This window comes from Gastrolobium bilobum, unplaced genomic scaffold (assembly GCF_033153095.1).
Source record: "Gastrolobium bilobum isolate Gb01-03AN ecotype WA unplaced genomic scaffold, APGP_CSIRO_Gbil_v1 utg8041, whole genome shotgun sequence".
In the NCBI taxonomy this organism is placed as follows: Eukaryota; Viridiplantae; Streptophyta; class Magnoliopsida; order Fabales; family Fabaceae; genus Gastrolobium; species Gastrolobium bilobum.
Window position 1 is genome coordinate 697,031 of NW_026897652.1, and position 18,117 is coordinate 715,147.

At 34.0% G+C, this 18,117-nt stretch overlaps 1 protein-coding gene across 1 annotated transcript; it reads right to left on the reverse strand.

The window, feature by feature from the left end:
- Positions 1-11,148: 11,148 nt before the first annotated feature.
- LOC133309008 (photosystem II reaction center proteins PsbY, chloroplastic) lies at positions 11,149-11,906 on the reverse strand. Its single transcript, XM_061509748.1, has one exon. It carries the CDS (start codon positions 11,863-11,865, stop codon positions 11,260-11,262), a length of 606 nt encoding a protein of 201 aa, XP_061365732.1. The 5' UTR covers positions 11,866-11,906; the 3' UTR covers positions 11,149-11,259.
- Positions 11,907-18,117: the final 6,211 nt, after the last annotated feature.

Below are 18,117 nucleotides of genomic sequence, written 5' to 3' on the forward strand. Positions count from 1 at the left end.
GTCCGCATGTAAATACCGCTCATGCTATAGTCTAAGAAAAAGAAAACAGAACATGCTCGTGGTTATGCTCTATTAGTCTATGTTTGGAACGTAGCTTGTGCTTTATTCTGGTTTTGTGTTATGGATTAGGTCAGAGGAAGGAAAGGGGTGTAGGACAATTGGGGGTAGGGGTGGTAAATGAGCCCAGGGCCTTTCAGGGGCCTTTGCTCGGCTCGTAAAGGCCTGAGCTTCTTTAATAAAAGTTCGTGTTGGAACCAGACTTGGACTTGTATAAAAGCTCCTTTAATAAAAAGGCCTCAGTCTCTAATTCAGAAGCTCGGCCTTAGACCCACAAAAACTCATTCGTTCCACTGTGTGCACTGCTCGTTTGTGTCAATTTATTTTTTATTTTATTTTTTTATTTTTGTTGGCACTTTTTTTATAATGGGCTTAAGATAATATAACATGTTATCTACCTTCTCTCACTTTAATTTTTTTTATTTATTGTAAACTTTGTAAATTATTGCTGCAAATTGGAAGCTAAAGTTTCTATCTGAAAATTGATTTTTTGTGAATTTCTGTTCTCTTATTTTTATTCTTTAACATGCTAACAGGCTAAGACAGGCTTCACACATGCTTTTATTTTTTGTAAATAAACCAGGCCACGGGCCAATATTATATTCGTAACAGGATAAGGCCAGTCGGACACGTTTAAATACAGGCTTGGCCCGTTAAAATCAAAGCTCGGCTCGGCCCGTAAACACCCCTAATTGCGGGCATGAAAATTTCTGGAAACTGAAATTTGAAATCCAAGAAAGACAGAAAAGATAACCAAATCTAACGAACAAAGTAAATAAGGAAACAAAAAATTTCTATTTTATAATAAGGTGTAGATTTTGTTTTGTTTTGTTTTTTTTCAGGGAATTAAAGTGGAAAAAGGATGATAGATACGCCGCTTACAATTATGAATTGGCAAAGACGAAAGTACGCGTGGTGCGTAGTGCGCATGTTGTGAATCAAGGTGGCACTGTTTCTTCCGTTTTACTGTAGCTTTTATAGGTTTTTTTAACTTCCAATTTTCGTGTAAATTTATTTGCATTGCTTAAAGGCCCATGATGGATTAACGTTGATTAGAAAGTTCCTTAACTGGTGGCGGGGAAAAGAGAAAAGGAATTAAATAAAGTACTAATGGGTCCAATCCGATCGAGCCGATAAATTAAGTGTCAAAAACGCTGGACAAAGCCGTGATTGTATGGACTAAGGAGAAGTAGGGAACAAGTCAAAGTTAAATGAAGTGATCAATTGATATAGATGATTGTGCGTAAGAAAAGGATAAAAAAAGACAATCCCATTCAAAATTTCAAATTAAAGAAGGCATAACAATTCGATATGAAGGTTAAGGTCACCGTCCCATTCAAACAAAATATAATCGCAAAAAAAGGTTCGACCGCAACATCAAATTGCAATATATTTTTATGAAGTACTTTTGCTGCTTCGAAAATCTGCCCGAATATTTTTATAAAAAATAAATAAATAACATTTGAATTGGACCCTTTGGATTACGTTCAGATTCGGAAAGAGATATGAATGAAGAACAAGAATGGTAGGGCAACTCCAAGCCAAGGGATAGTATGAAACTTGATCACGTGAGGTTAAAATTTACTGAGCAAAACCTGCCTTATCGGTGTGACGTTACACAACACCAATAAAATCTTTAAAGTTTAAACTGCACTCTTCCAATAGGTTCGCCAATCACCAAATATTGCATCGTTACATTGGTCCCCAGGCTACCTGCAACCATGGCAAGGGCATTTCACCCAATCTTGGATGGGCACTCCTCCCAATCTCGCATATTAATTGTTATTGACATTGGGAACAAACAAACAAAGGTAAACAAGTTATTATTTTTTATAGAAGAGAAAATAGATGATTTTTTTATAAATTTAAATTTTAAATAAAAAATAATAACTTGTGTCTCTCTCTTGTTTTAAATGACACAACTATATATCTGTTGAAAAGACAAATAATTTTCCCACAAGAAAATTATAAAATTTGATATTTTCTATTATTTGGAAAAAAAGGAAAAAACTGAAAAATGATAAACTCTAAAAATCAAAATCTCAATTGTTTAACATTTATTTATTTCAAAATTTGAAAAATTTCTCTCTTCTTTTTATTTTTTTACTGTCGCCCAAATAAAGGTCAATATTTATGAAATTTTATCTAGTTATCTTTTTTTATTTTTTGAGTACAGTACTTGATTCACATACAGTTGATTGAGTTATGATAATTTCAACCAAATATATGGGCCATTAAGCGCGATCCATGTTTACAAGAAAGTTGGCATGTTTTGAATAATAATATTTGGGATGTGATTTGAGATTGATTGATCTAATATTTTGTTTGTAACATTTTCTTTTATTTATTAGGGCTGATTTGATTTAATTATTTCAATATTTTAGATTTATTTAATGCTAATTGATTTGTTTTTTTTTGGAGGTTACAAGGAATTGAACACAACACCCTACACTACACACACTCCTAACACACACCCCACACCACTAGGCTAACCTTGGTGCATGCTAATTGATTTGTTATCAATCATCTTTATACGCAGGAGCCAGGAAGCTTTCTTTTTTATTTTAAAAGTACTTAATGCTAATTAAACTATAATCAATTATTTTTATTTATTTATTTTTATTTAGACGTAGTCAATTCTGATTGGTTTATAACCCACAAGGGTGTTTAGGACTCCTCTTGTAAAATATTTTTTCTATGTGTTCGGCTAAAGATATATACGTAACAAAGCTATATTACTTTCACATTTTTCTTGTTTGAGAGAAAGAGTAAAAAAATTATGTTAAAATATACAATTTTTCTTATTATATTATTTGAAAAATGTGATGTAAAAAGAGGTGGTTATACTTGCTACCATTTGAGTCTTATTACCTGATCGATTACCGTTTGATCAATTTAAAATTAATAGTTAAAAAATAGAAAAAATTAATTGCTGTTAATTTCGAATTGATCAAACAATTACCAATCAAATAGTAACAGTAATAAAATCAAAATGATAATAAGTATTAATTTGCTCATAAAAATGATAGCAAGTTTTTTTGGTTTGTAAATATGGGTAGGATATTGTAACAACCGATTAGTGTTACTACCAATCAATTTCACCGTTAGATCGAATATGTTGATCCAACAGTTATATTTATTTCCATCTTTGTATGGTTATGATTCCCCATATTTAATGTGAAAGCATTAAATATGAGAAATCATAACCATACAAAGGTGAAAATAAATATAAAATATTAAATATGGGGAATCATAACCATACAAAGATGAAAATAAATATAACCATTTGATCAACATATTCGATCTAACGATGAAATTGATTGTTAATAACATTGGTAGTAACACTAATTGATTGTTACAATATCCTACCCTTGTAAATATCATTTCTGAATCAAACATTGAGCAAAAATGCCAAATAACTCTGGATACAGCCCAATGTAGAATATCCTACCCCAGTAATGAAAATAATAGTAGCAATATCATGATATGCAATCAACTTTTCATTTCTTTCCTTAATTTATTTTTAAAAAAGAAATTAATTGTTGAGTTTTTAGACAATATTCAATTCAATCCCATATTTTCAAATTTTGTTCAATTGATATTATAATCATTATCATTCGGTATAATTTTGAATCCTACTGGTATTTAATTTTTACTACAAATGCATTTAATCAAAATTATTAATCGGTATAATTTTGAATCAAACAGTTGTGCTGCTATGATAGCAAAAGAACACTTGTGCTGACATGAGAGCAAAAGTTGGCTTTGATGCTGATCCTCAGTCTTGCCTTACTTTTAGAGCATGTTTGGATCTTCTTATTTTTAAGTTAAAAGCTACTTATAAGTTAAAGCTAAAAAAAGAGCTTAAAAAAAGAAGCTAAAAGCTGTTTGGAAATTACATAAAAAATTTAGCTTAAAAATTACTTAAAATCACATATTTCAAGAAAATTATCTCTCTCTATCTTTGGCTCTGATTGATTACTGTTTTTAAAAACATATTTTTAGTTTTCAGAACAAAAAAACAAAAAAACTCGTTTGGTAAGGCTTGTTTTGTAAAAAAAGTTTTAAAAACTGTAACTATTTTTTGATTTTTAGAATCAAATTTAGAGAACATGTCTGAGTTGTTTTTGTTTTCTGTTTTAGTTTTTAACTTTCAAAACAAAAAAAATACAGAAAACAACTGTTTTCATAATTATTCTACAAAATAGTTTTAAGAACAAAAAAACCAAAACACAATCAAACAGGCCCTTTATCACTCTTCATTTAAAAAAAAGCATACAATTCAAGAAAAAAAGATAAGAGCTTAAAAAAAGCTCCTCATAGGAGCTTTTAGTTTGCATATTTTTTCTTCAATATAAAAAAAAGAGCTTTTCCCAAAACTTGTTTGGCCTAGCTTATGCTTATAAGTAGCTTCTAGCTTAAAAAAGAGAGGATCCAAACAGGCACTTAATGTCCCCCTGTAACATTATCCCTGCTTGGAATGGAATGTCTTCAGGGCGTGTTTAGTACAAGAGAAATTTTTTTGTATCCGAGAATCATAATTATTGGAAATTCATGTAGAAATTGAGTTTACCTGGAATCTTATGAAAAAGTTGTTTGGTTCGTCAAAATATTACCAGGAAATTTGAGTAAGAATTACTGATTCTATATTTGGTTTAAAATGAAATATTATTGGAAATACAATGTTATATTACAAAAATAACCCCTACATATTTTTAGTTTCAAAATTGATACAGGTATTGTTACATCCACACATATATGGTCCTTATAAACAATGACTATCTGATAATATAATAAAGCATAAGTCATAATTGATCAATGCCTTTTACAATGACTATCGACTGTGGTTATAGGGTGAGTATATATTTATCTCAATTACTGAGCATATTTCACCGTCCTCACCACACTCAAAGCCACTTCAAGAAATAAGGAAACCACTAGAATTATATTTTAAAAATTGCCTTATATTTTGATAACTACGAAACCCTTGAACTATGAAACCATTTGTATTTTTTTGTTCAGGTTTATGGTATGCCCTAACAAATTAAATGACATGGATTTTTGTCCTCCTCTATGGGTACTCAATGGGAGTTGAATTAACCACTGACAATGTCATTGCTGAGTATTTTTTTGACAGCTTAGTTTATCTCGACTCGAGGCCTCAAATCTAAAAGGAGCATATCTCACATGCAATGCAACTCTAACTAGAAATTGGTATATTCTTAGTAATTGCTATGCAACTGTTACGAGCACGCGCAAATCAGAAAGGGGAAAACGAACACCAGCATGGATGAATGACTATATTGGGTAGTTAGTTAAAGTTGTTTCATAGTTGGTTAGTTAGTTAACCATGAGACTCAATAGAATAATGCCACGTAGGCAAATGGGTTATGCTGTGTAATTGAATAGGTCATAAAAATACAATTGTAGAAAGTTAGGAAAGGTATCAATGAAATAATACAAAGTCGTTTCTGTTTTTCCTTCGTTCTCTTCTCCTCACCCTCGATACTCTGTATCATTTGGTGCTTACATCCTGAACATCGCTTCACCATGAAGATTCAGGAAGTTGCTGATGAACTTCGTTCTGAGTTTCAGCGAGAAGTTCAAGCTACACGTTCTGATTTGAATCAGAAATTGGATTTGTTAACTGAGTCAATGTTGGCTTTGGATGGTCGTTTACGAGAATTCATCATTCAATCTCAACAACCACCATTGTCCGCGAGTTCCAGTCATCAACCTTCAATGGCGAACAAGAATAGCCATTATGAATCTCCTGATCAACGTCTTTTGAAGTCTGTTAAGATGGAAATTCCTTCTTTCAATGGTTCAGATCCTAACAATTGGGTTTTTAAAGCAGAACTGTATTTCAATAAGCAACAAATTCTACCTCATTTGAAGGTCCAATTGGCGGGTTTGAAAATGGAAGGACAAGCTTCTCCCTAGTTTCAATGGATATTTAACACTGGCACCATTAACCATTGGGATGAATTCACGAAAGCAGTGCGCCAGAGATTTGGCGTTTCAGCCTTTGTGGATTTAAGAGGATCTCTTTCGAAGTTGTCTCAAACGGGAACCTTATTTGATTACATCAAGGAGTTTGAGGTATTGTTGAATCAAGTTCCTGGGTTTACAGATGATGTTTTAATGAGTTTCTTTGTTTCTGGATTACATTCTGAATTACGTGGAGCCATTCAGTTACAAACAATGGCCGAAATCCCTACATCATGCTATGCAGTTAGCTTATGCCCTTGACACTCACCATGAACAATTACGTTCATCTATGGCTACCAAGCTAAAGAAACTGTTTCACACCAGCACCCAAAACAGTAATAACCATACTTTTCCCTACCCCAAACCTGCAACCACTAACACTTTCACTCAACCAGTAACTACTAGTATACCAAAACCTTTGTCATCTCAACCATCCAACCTTCCTATTAAGAGGCTTTCCCTTGAGGACATGGCGAAGAAAAGAGAACTTGGTCTGTGTTACACATGTGATGCCAAATGGACAGCTAAGAACAGATGTCTAGCCAAAATGCTTTTGTTAATTGGTGAATTAGATGAAGAGGACCAAGAAGATGAGGAAGAAATTCTATGGACACCTAATACTCCAAGAGAATCAATAGAAGCTTCCTTGCATCATTTGTCAGGATCTCTGAATCCTAGAGCATTAGTTCTTGAAGCCAGGATTTCGAATCATGTTGTGGTGTCTTGGTTGACTCAGGCAGCTCACACAACTTTATAAGCCGTGAGTTAGCTACTTCTTTAAGGATTCCAACCATCCACTCTCGAGGAATGAAGGTGTTTATGGGGAACGGTGATTTTCTGGTTTGCGAATGGAAATGTCCTGTAGTTCAACTGTGGATTCAGAATTATTCATGTTCAGTTGACCTCTGGATTTTTGATTTACATGAATTGAACATTGTTTTGGGCATGGCTTGGCTGGGAAGTCTTGGTAGGGTAACTCATGATTATATAGAACAGTCCATGGAATTTTCTTGGCAGAGTCAAGTAGTGAAGTTACAAGGTGTTATTGATTCTCCAAGCTTAATGGTCATGAAGGATACCCCTTTTTCTTCTTGCTGCACAATGCTGTCAAAAACAGGTTCAGATGCTGGAGTACAGGTAATTCCTGAATTAAAATCTCTTCAATCTACACTTGAGTTGGTTTTATGGCAGGTTCTAGAAAAATACCAAATTGTTTTTCACACACCTCATACATTACCACCCTTTAGAGGAATGGATCACTCTATTCATTTAGTGGAAGGTGCCAAACCGGTTAATGTGAGGCCTTATCGGTTTCCTCATGATCAAAAATTTGAGTTGGAGAAACAGATTTCGGATCTGTTATCTGCAGGAATGATTCAACCAAGTAGAAGTTCGTTTTCATCACCTGTTTTACTCATAAAAAAACAAGATGGAAATTGGAGAATGTGTATAGATTACAGGGCACTAAATGCAATCACTATTCCTGATAGTTTTCGTATACCTACCATAGATGAACTTTTGGATGAATTGCTTGGTGCCACCATTTTTAGCAAGTTGGACTTAAGATCAGGTTATCATCAAATACGTATGTTGCCTCATGACATCCACAAAACAACATTTAGAACTCATGAAGGACATTATGAGTTCCTTGTAATGCCATTTGGATTAACAAATGCTCCATCCACCTTCCAATCAGCTATGAATCAGATTTTTTGACCATTTTTAAGGAAGTTTGACATAGTCTTTTTCGATGACATACTTATTTACAGTACTACTGTAGAACAACATGTTATTCACTTGGAATCAGTCCTATCTTGCTTGGAACAGAATGAGTTTTTTGTGAAGCTTAGTAAATGTGCATTTGGAGAATCTGAAATCTCTTACTTGGGGCATATAGTGTGTGCTGAAGGGGTTAAGGTTGGTCCTAAAAAGGTAGCAGCCGTGCTTGATTGGCCACAACCCACTACTATAAAGCAGCTAAGAGCCTTTTTGGGACTGACCAGTTATTACAGGAAATTTGTGCATCATTATGCAAACGTAGCCTGGCCTCTTACTGAACTGCTAAAATCAGAAAAATTGACTTGGTCCAATGAAGCAACTAAGGCTTTTTGTGATTTGAAAACAGCAATGAGTTCCACACCTTTACTTGGCTTACCTGATTTTTCATCTGTGTTTATAGTTGAAACAGATGCTTTGAACTGTGGCATAGGGGCTGTACTCATTCAGAATGGAAGACCTCTATCGTTTTTTAGCAAGAAATTGGGTCCTCGAATGGTAGCTTCTTCTACTTATGTTAGGGAGTTGTTTGCAATTACTGAAGCTGTTAAAAAGTGGAGACATTATCTCCTTGGTGGGCATTTCATCATCAGGACCGACCATCAAAATATAAGAGAACTACTCTCTCAAACTATACAGACTCCAGAACAACATCGATATGTCCACAAACTACTTGGCTATTCATTCTCCATTGAGTATAAACCTGGCTCCTCTAATGTAGCAGCAGATGCTTTATCAAGACAATTTGAGGAGACAACTAAGAGCTCTTTATTTGCTCTCATTTCAGAACCTCAATTCGAGCGCATTGATCGTATAAGAGTTGAAAATTCACAAGATCCTGAGCTGATCTCATTACATCAGCAAATTAATAATGAAACTTTGGCTGACAATTCTTTTACTTGCAAAGATGGCATTGTTTATCATAAAGGCAGATTTCACTTGAGTTTGGTTTCTTCTTTGAAATCTGAGCTTATAGAGGAAGCACATTCAACTCCTTTAGGTGGCCATACAGGTTCTCTTCGAACTTTCCTTCGGTTGTCTGCCTCATTCCATTGGAAAAACATGCGAAGGGATGTTACACACTTTGTTAGGGAATGTGTCATCTGTCAACAGATCAAAACAAGCACTTCAGCACCCTTGGGCCTGTTGCAACCTCTTCCAATCCCAGAAGCTGTGTTTGAAGACCTCACACTAGATTTTATAACCAGCTTGCCAATTTCAAATGGGCTAGCTACAATTTTGGTAGTTGTGGATCGATTATCAAAGTATGCTCACTTCATTGGCCTACCTTCTTCCTACACAGCAGCTACAATAGCCAAAAATTTTTGTGAATATGTAGTGAAATTGCATGGATTCCCTCGTTCTTTGGTATCGGATAAAGATCCAATTTTTATGAGTAATTTTTGGCAGAAATTGTTCTCATTGAGTGACACTAAACTCAAGGCTAGTTCCAGTTATCACCCACAAACGAATGGCCGATTCGAAGTTATCAACCGTTACTTGGAACAGTATCTACGTGCTTTTTGTTCTGAACAACATCAAAGATGGTCACTGTTTTTATGTTTGGCGGAATTACATTATAACTCTTGTGTTCATTCAGCTATTGGGATGTCTCCATTCCAAGCACTTTACGTTCGATCCCCTCCCACCATTCCTCATTATCCAAGGGGGTTAGTTACAATAGAAGCTTTAGACACAATCCTTTGTCAAAGGAATGAAGTATTATCGGAATTGAAAGCCAATTTGCTGCGTGCACATAATAGGATGAAAAATCAAGCTGATCCTCATCGTCGTGATTTGGTTCTGGCCGAAGGAGATCTAGTGTTAGTAAGGTTACAACCTTTTCGTCAATTATCAGTCGTGAACCGTACGAGTCAGAAGCTTGCCAAACGTTTTTATGGTCCTTTTCCTATAAAGAAAGTGATCAGCACAGTAGCTTACCAACTGGATCTCCCTGCAACATCCGGAATTCATCCTACTTTTCATATTTCTTGCTTGAAACCTTTCCGTGGGAATACAACTGTTCCTATTGCTCCTCTACCATCATTGAGTGTGGATAATAAACCGGTTCAATCACCATTGTCAATACTGGCTACTCGTTCGATAGAAGTTAATGGCAAGCCTCATGAGCAATTTCTCATTCAATGGTCCGACACAGTTCCGGAAGATGCTACTTGGGAGTCAGCAGAAGAAATTAGATTGGCTTACCCAAGGTCAAACCTTGAGGACAAGGTTTCGCTAGAGAAGGGAGCTGTTGTTACGAGCACGCTCAAATCAGAAAGGGGAAAACGAACACCAGCATGGATAAATGACTATATTGGGTAGTTAGTTAAAGTTGTTTAATAGTTGGTTAGTTATTTAACCATGCGACTCAATAGAATAATGCCACGTAGGCAAATGGGTTCTGCTGTGTAATTGAATAGGTCATATAAATACAATTGTAGAAGGTTAGGAAAGGTATCAATGAAATAATACAAAGTCATTTCTATTTTTCCTTCGTTCTCTTCTCTTCACCCTCGATACTCTGTATCAGCAACCGTATATAACTAATTATTACAAAACAGGTTTAATCTCACGCTGCACACTGCTGGAGTCATTGCTGCTTCAGTTGGAATGGCAAACATCATTGCTCGACCCTTAGGTGGATATGCTTATGATAAAGAGAACAATAACTTTCGTTGGGGGTATTTTAGTCTCAAAAATACTTATTGTCGATTCCCTTTGAGTTGCGATCGTCAATTACCACCAAATTTTTGGTAAAGAGAACAGTAACTTTCGTGTGCAAAGGAGATTACCGGTAAACGTTGGATGTTCAGGAATTGAATTTTGTATCCTTCTATCAAACATGGTAATATATCATTACCAAAGAAGGTTTACCGGTCATCTCTCAAATTTCCCTCTACCAAACACACCCTCGGTGTTATTTTTCTTGCTGAGAGGGCTGTTGTAGAGTTGCAGCTCCTCTCTTTGTAGTTTTCTTTTCTCTTTTCTGGGCTGTTGGCCCTCCACTAATATCAAAAAAGAAAAAATTGGAGACACGGAAGAATTTCTCTATCACAAATGCATTCTTAAGAATTGAAGGCCTACCTCTCTATGACTGAGAAAAAAAAAAGTGAAATAAAATTGTGGCTGCTGCTTATATTTCAAATACCTTCTGTCTTTTGGTCTTTGTATTTAGATTTTGTATTTCTATTCCTGCATCCTTATTACCCTTCTTCCTGTTCTTTCGGTTCTCGTTTTAAATTGTTGTCACTGCCGCAGGTGCAAGGCAATATGCATGATTTTATAATATTATTCTAATACTATGTATAGAAGGCCAGGAAATAAAAGAAAAGCTGATATAGCATTAGATACAAGTTACAAATGAAGTGCATGATGCACTTCCACAAAAGAAAAAAGAAGAAGAAAAAGACCCTATTTTATTTTATAAGCAAATCACTGGGATCTCATCCTGTTGATCTGGTTGAGAGCAGGCTGCAAAATGTTATATAGAACCCAAAGAATAGCTGGTGCAACCACAAACAGCAGAAGCTGTCCTCTGTTGTCACTAGCAGCTTCAGCAATCACAGCGATCTCACTAGCCGATGCATCTGGTGCTGACACCAACCCTGAAGCTGCTAACCCACCAAGACCCAACCCAATGATAACCCCTTTGGTGCTACGCATGCGGTTGATTTGGTTAAGTGCTGGCTGCAGAATGTTGAACAGAACCCAAGCTATGGCTGGAATTATGGGTAACAACAGTGCCAGGCCACGGTTATCGCCTTCGGCTATTTCAGCTATTTGCTGTGCAGCAAAAGCCGGGTCACAGCTTCCAAGGGTTGAGAAAATGGCTCCTGCTATTGCTGTCCCTGCTATGGAAGTGGATAGTTTAGTGCTTCCAATTTCTTTTTTTGTGGCAAGGCCATTTGGTAGGTTCTGAAGGGAAAGGAGGGAGGTTGGTTTTGATGTGATAAGCTTGGTGGGGTTGGGGAACTTTGGTGAACCAGCGTTCAAGCACTTTGCGTTGATCATGGCCATTGCTACTATGGTTGCTGCCATTGATGAACCTAGTGTGTTGAGAAGTTGCTATGAGTAGGGATCAGTATTTGGAATATATTTGGTAAAGCCAAGTCGGAGAAATGACGTCCAATAGGATTATTCCTTTTAGATTCTTATGTTATCCGAACAGTGTGATTGGTGAGATTTAGACCTCATATCCATGCTTTTCTTATCACTTTACTTGCTTCCTCAAATGCAATATTTGCTTGCGAGTCTTGTGGTGCTGCAACGACAAGTCGTTTGTATAAAAGAACAATAAAAAATTATATATATATATATATATATATATATATGAGAAAAGATATTCTTACTACCAAAATTTTCTACTACAGAACCACTAGGGTTAGCCTAGTGGTGTGGAGTGTGTGTTAGGAGTTTGTGTAGTGTAGGGTATTGTGTTCAATTCCTTGTAACCTCTAAATAAAAAATAAAAAATTTTACTACTAACTTACTACCTATCTAATCACCATTGAATCTAATAGAGAGAATGCTAAAAAGTTTTTGAAAAAAGAGAAAATATTGATCCAATGATGATTAAATAGGTAGTGAGTTGGTAGTAGAAGATTTTGGTAGTAAGAATATTCCTCCTCTATATATATATATATATATGAGGTTTGCATTTGTCATTTAACATGACACAACAAACTTTCCTACACACACAACATTTTGTGGGGCCCACACTTTTTGAAGAAAAAAGAAAAAACGAAATTACGGCACGCAAAACGAATCTCTATAACATTACACAATCTCTTTTCCTACAACATAACTCTTATAAAATTCAATATATATATATATATATATATATATATATATATAGGTAGGATCCTTTGACACCAGTGTCAAATTTGAAATTTGACACCTCACCTGAAAGCCATTAGATAAAAAAAATTCAATCGTGTCACATGCTTACAAATCAGAGTCGTTGATCTTTTTTGATCTAACGGCTCTTAGATAAGGTGTCAAAATTAAAATTTGACACCGGTGTCAAAGGATCCTACCTCATATATATATATATAAAATAATTATCTCATGTTGTATCAGATAATTATCTTATGCAACATAGACAAAATAGTGGGATTCATTATTTTATTTTATTTTTGACAAAATAATGAACCCTACAATCTTATCATATTTTATTTTTGACAAAATAATGGACCCTACAATCTTATCTCTGTTGCATGATAATTATCTCATGCAACATGAGATTAATAGATCCCTATATATATATATTGTTTTTATTTATTTATTTTTGTTGTCTTGCTCTTAATGCCCGGGTTTTTGGTCTTGGATAAATGGATTGAGAGTTTTAGGCCCATACTATGTTGCTATGAAAGTTGGACCTAGATCGGTACGAGGGTTCCCTTGAAAACGCTAACAGAACCTAAAATTTTCACCCTTTATATAATGGGCTAAAATAACGGGATTTAATTCTAAATTGAGAGATACTTAAAAGGATAAAATGCTTTTATCTTGGGGGATGCTTCTGTCTTCATTATGTTCTCCCTCCTGAGTCACAAAAATTACTTTATTTAAGATTTTTTTGTTTCATTGGGCTTAGAGGTATAAATGGGTTGGGTTTTGATTTAAACAAAATAGGTTAGTGTAAATTACTTTATGTCTAGCCTAATCTATTAATTTTAGGGGAATACTTTTCTCCTTTAAAAGGAGAGAAGAGTTGTCTCCTACTGAGACAAAAAAGTGAGACCAGCAATTTAAAAAAAAGAAAAAACAAAAATAAAAACTTGACACGAAAATCGATGTATGTGTAGGAATGAAATGTTGTCTCATGTGAAAGGAGAAAAATATTTCCCTTAATTTTATGTAGGTTCAAATTATAAGAAATTTATTAAGTGCATGGCTGCGGGCAGGAGGTAACAAGAAAAAGAAGGTCTTTGTTCACTAACTAAAATCCCTAGTCATTTGTATTAAAAAACAAAAGTCGTGCCTAGACATTTTAGGCTATTTAAGCCTATTAGGCATTCAATAATTAAAATAATATTATTTTATTATTTAAAATCGTTAAAATAATAATTTTATTTAAAATAAATAATATGATATAGCTTTATAGACCTAACATGTAAAAAACTCATTGCCTATTTTTTTAAATAGGCTTTTTTAAAAGTCTGAACATGTTTTATTTGACTATATATAATAGACCGAGACTGCCCTAATGTAAGCTAGACCATGTGCCCCTATTAGGTGATCTGACCTATTTATATCCCTAAATTTGGGTCTGCCCCACCATGATCTTATGTGAGATGCAACAAGAAAAATGCATCTCCCTTATTGTTATTATTTTTCTTTTTGGGACAATGCACAAGTAAATTATCGAGCTACGAAAATTGAATAAATTTTTTGAAAATTAAGGGTGCAAATAAAATTTATTTATTTTTTAATTCAAAGAATAGAAATGGTTAAAAATAATATTAGAAAAATGGGTTTACTTTTTTTTTCTGAAAAAGGAATCTTAGGCCAAGAATACAAATTAACAAAAAAAAGTTTTTTTTTTCTTTTTAATTCCTTGACACACTTTATTAAATGAATATATCGTTGGATATGATAATAGAATTAAATAAATATTATTTATTAAATACATATTCTTTTTTTGATGGGAATAGAAATGAATTGGGTTATCAGATAGTCCCCCCCAACTCTTCCTAAGTATAGAAATAGAAAAAGAAAAAAAATTCTCTCCAAAAATAGGACAAAAAAATTTATCATCCACACTGAGGACTCATTTAGTAGACATGACATGATGGATAAGAGAAAAAATAATAAAGCCTGAAAAACTCATATCTTATCTCGCGTTTGATATGCATCAGTTAAGAAGTGATTTGTGACTTGTGTTTGAAGGGAACTATATGATATAAATAGCAATGTTATTAAACTTGATTAGTCATCGACTCAGTCATGTTACTAGGTCAATAGGTTACTAGTTCACCAAAATAATGTGGCTTAGTGGTTAACATTTCACTCCCTTTCCACTAAGTGCTGGGTTAAAATCCTATGGGCGCAATTGTAATTTGATAAATAGAAAAAAAATATCTTTTATAATAGAATTTTATATAACTGTTTTAAATTTTTTTTTCTTTTAACTTATTTATACATTAATTCCTATTATAACTTTTTAAAATATATATACATATAATAACTTACAAAAATTTCTAAAATAAAAAATTATATACTTTGCAAAAAAAAATTTTAAAAATAAATAAATAAATAGTCAAAATTTATGTATGTGACATAATTTAGATAAAGTTTGATATTTGTTTTGTGAAAGCTAATGAAATCTTTTTTCAAGCATGCACGTCATGTTGATGGTGATATTGGTTGCCAAAGGCAATGGTCATTGGTGGTGATGTGGAAGCGGTGGTGCATGAATGAGTATTATATTTTATGAGCTTAAGGAGGCATACATTAATTTTGGAAGAAATTTTTTTATCCTATCGAACTTACCCCAAGCCCTTTTGGGATAGCTTACCAGGCCGCAGACAGGATATTAACATGAGCTAATGAGAAAAACTTACTATATCTGATTAATTCATCAAACAATGGATAAGAATCCGATTAATTCATCAAACAATGGATAAGAATGAGATACGATAATTTATTCTATCCTCCCTCTTACTTTAATGTCCCGCAAATACACCCTTAAGATGAAACAAGAAGAGTAGCTAAAAGGTGGAGGCGAAGGGTCAATGAACAAAACCTACCGACCGGTCATCAACTGAATTGGTTTATATCGAAAGACAAAAACTTGGGTTTCTTTGGACGCGGAGCGTAAAAAAATTTTGTGCAAGGAAAATCATGCAACAAAAATGTCTTTATCAATTACTTCAAAATCGAAGTCATAGAAAGCCATCCCCAAGTTCTTCCCTAACTCCACCACTTCTGTGCACTTGAAGAGAAGGTAAAGGATCCAATATGCGGTGAAGGGTCGTATTAAGTTCTTCGATCAATGTGTTTGTAATTGTAAAATGTTGATGGAATTGAAAATTAATAAAGAAAAAATGTGTTGATAAGCTCATTAATTATACAACAAACGCACCATGGCTCAATTTCAATCCGCTTCCCTTTATCATTTATAATTTTTTGGATGGTGATCAATTTCATTATTAAAATGTCAGCAACATCAAAATGGTCTTTAAATATTGTTTTTAGCATCACATGATATTATTTTTGCTTTAGTATATAATAATTTTTAAATATTTTGATATTTAAAAGTATCATTTGGTAATCAAATTAATTTAATAATATTTTGATAACCAATATAAGAATTTACACTAAAAGATAAAATAACTATGAAAAAACCAATTATAAGTTTAAGATAAAGTATAAAAACCAGCAGGAAATTAATGGAATGTTTTTATCTATCTATCTATTAATTTACATGATAGTTTATTTATATATCTTATGTAAATTGGTCCAGGTTTTGAGGGTGTTTTTTTAATATAAATTTAGGGGTTTTATTAATCTCCTTTTACATAAGATAGGTATCTTATGTTGTAGAGAGAAACTAGGTGGGTCCCACCATTACAAGAAAAAAGAAAAAGAAAAAAAAAAGTGAGGTGCGGAAATCGAAGTGAGAGAAAATGAGATAAGCTACCTCATGTAAAAGGAGACTAATACTTCCCTAAATTTAGAGTATTTTTTAAGATCAAATACTCTTTGACTTAAGTTCTACATGCTTTATAAATGAAATGAAATATTAGTATTATGTAATAATAAACTGTCCTAAATATTTACACTGATAGTTTATTTATATATCTTGTATAATACTTGAAAGAAAATGGTATTTGAAATATTATTGAATTGTAAATAATCTGTACAAAGGGTTCTCTATTTATAGAGAATACTTGACCTAATTTTAACCTAATGGGCTTGGCCCAATACAACAAATAAATGATTAAATAATAACTAAATAATTATTATTTACAACACTCCCCCTCAAGCTGAGGAATAGATATTTATCATTCCCAGCTTGCTAGTAAGTTCTTGAAATCTGTCTGAAGGAAGCCCCTTTGTTAATAGATCAGCTAAATGACGCCCAGTGGGAATGTATGGAGTGGTAATCAACCCGCTATCAAGTTTCTCTTTGATAAAATGGTGGTCGACCTCAATAAGTTTAGTCCGATCATGTTGAACTAGATTATGAGCTATACAAATAGCGAACTTATTATCACATAGCAGCTTCATAGGTCCCTCACATTTTATTTTGAGATCATCAAGTACAATTTTCAGCCACAGTAACTCACAAATGCCTTGAGCCATAGCTCGAAATTCAGCTTCTGCACTTGATCTGGCAACCACATCTTGTTTCTTACTTCTCCATGTCACCAAGTTACCGCAAAGAAACATGCAATAACCAGTGGTAGAACGACGGTCAGTCACGGATCCAGCATAATCAGCATCTGTGTAGACTTCTAAAGATAGATTGCCATCACGTCGGAATAACAATCCTTTACCAGGAGTACCTTTAAGATACTGAAGAATTCTCTCTACTGCCTGCATGTGTTTTTCCTTTAGATCGTGCATAAACTGACTGACAACACTAACAGCATAAGCTAGGTCTGGTCTAGTATGGGCCAGATATATCAATTTCCCAACTAGCCGTTGATATTGTCCTTTATCAACTGGAGGACTCTCTTCTTCATAGCTCATCTTGTGATTCTGCTCAATAGGAGTATTAGAGGGTTTACACCCGAGCTTTCCTGCTTCTTTGAGAAGATCCAAAACATATTTCCTCTGGCTGATAAAAATTTCTTTGCTTGAATGAGCTACTTCTATCCCTAGGAAATATCTCAGTTTCCCAAGGTCTTTGATTTCAAACTCAGAGGCAAGCCGTGTTTGCAGAATCTGTCTCTCCACAAAATCATCACCTGTGATAATAATATCATCAACATATACAAGGAGCACAGTAAGCTTCCCATTTTGGAAGTGCTTGAAGAAAAGAGTGTGATCTCCTTGACTCTGTCTGTATCCTAAGATCATCATAACCTTAGTAAACCTTCCAAACCAAGCACGAGGTGACTGCTTCAATCCATACAATGCCTTTTTTAATCTACAAACTTTATTTTCCCCTTTCACAGAATCAAAACCAGGCGGGATTTTCATGTAGACTTCTTCTTCTAACTCACCATTGAGGAAAGCATTTTTCACATCAAATTGATTTATATCCCAATTGTAATGGGCAACAAGGGATAACAAGATTCTCACTGTATTCATCTTTGCAACTGGAGCAAAGGTTTCTTC

Excerpts from the sequence above, each read along its gene's own strand:
- LOC133309008 (XM_061509748.1), bottom strand. The coding sequence starts at position 11,865 with ATGGCAGCAACCATAGTAGCAATGGCCATGATCAACGCAAAGTGCTTG.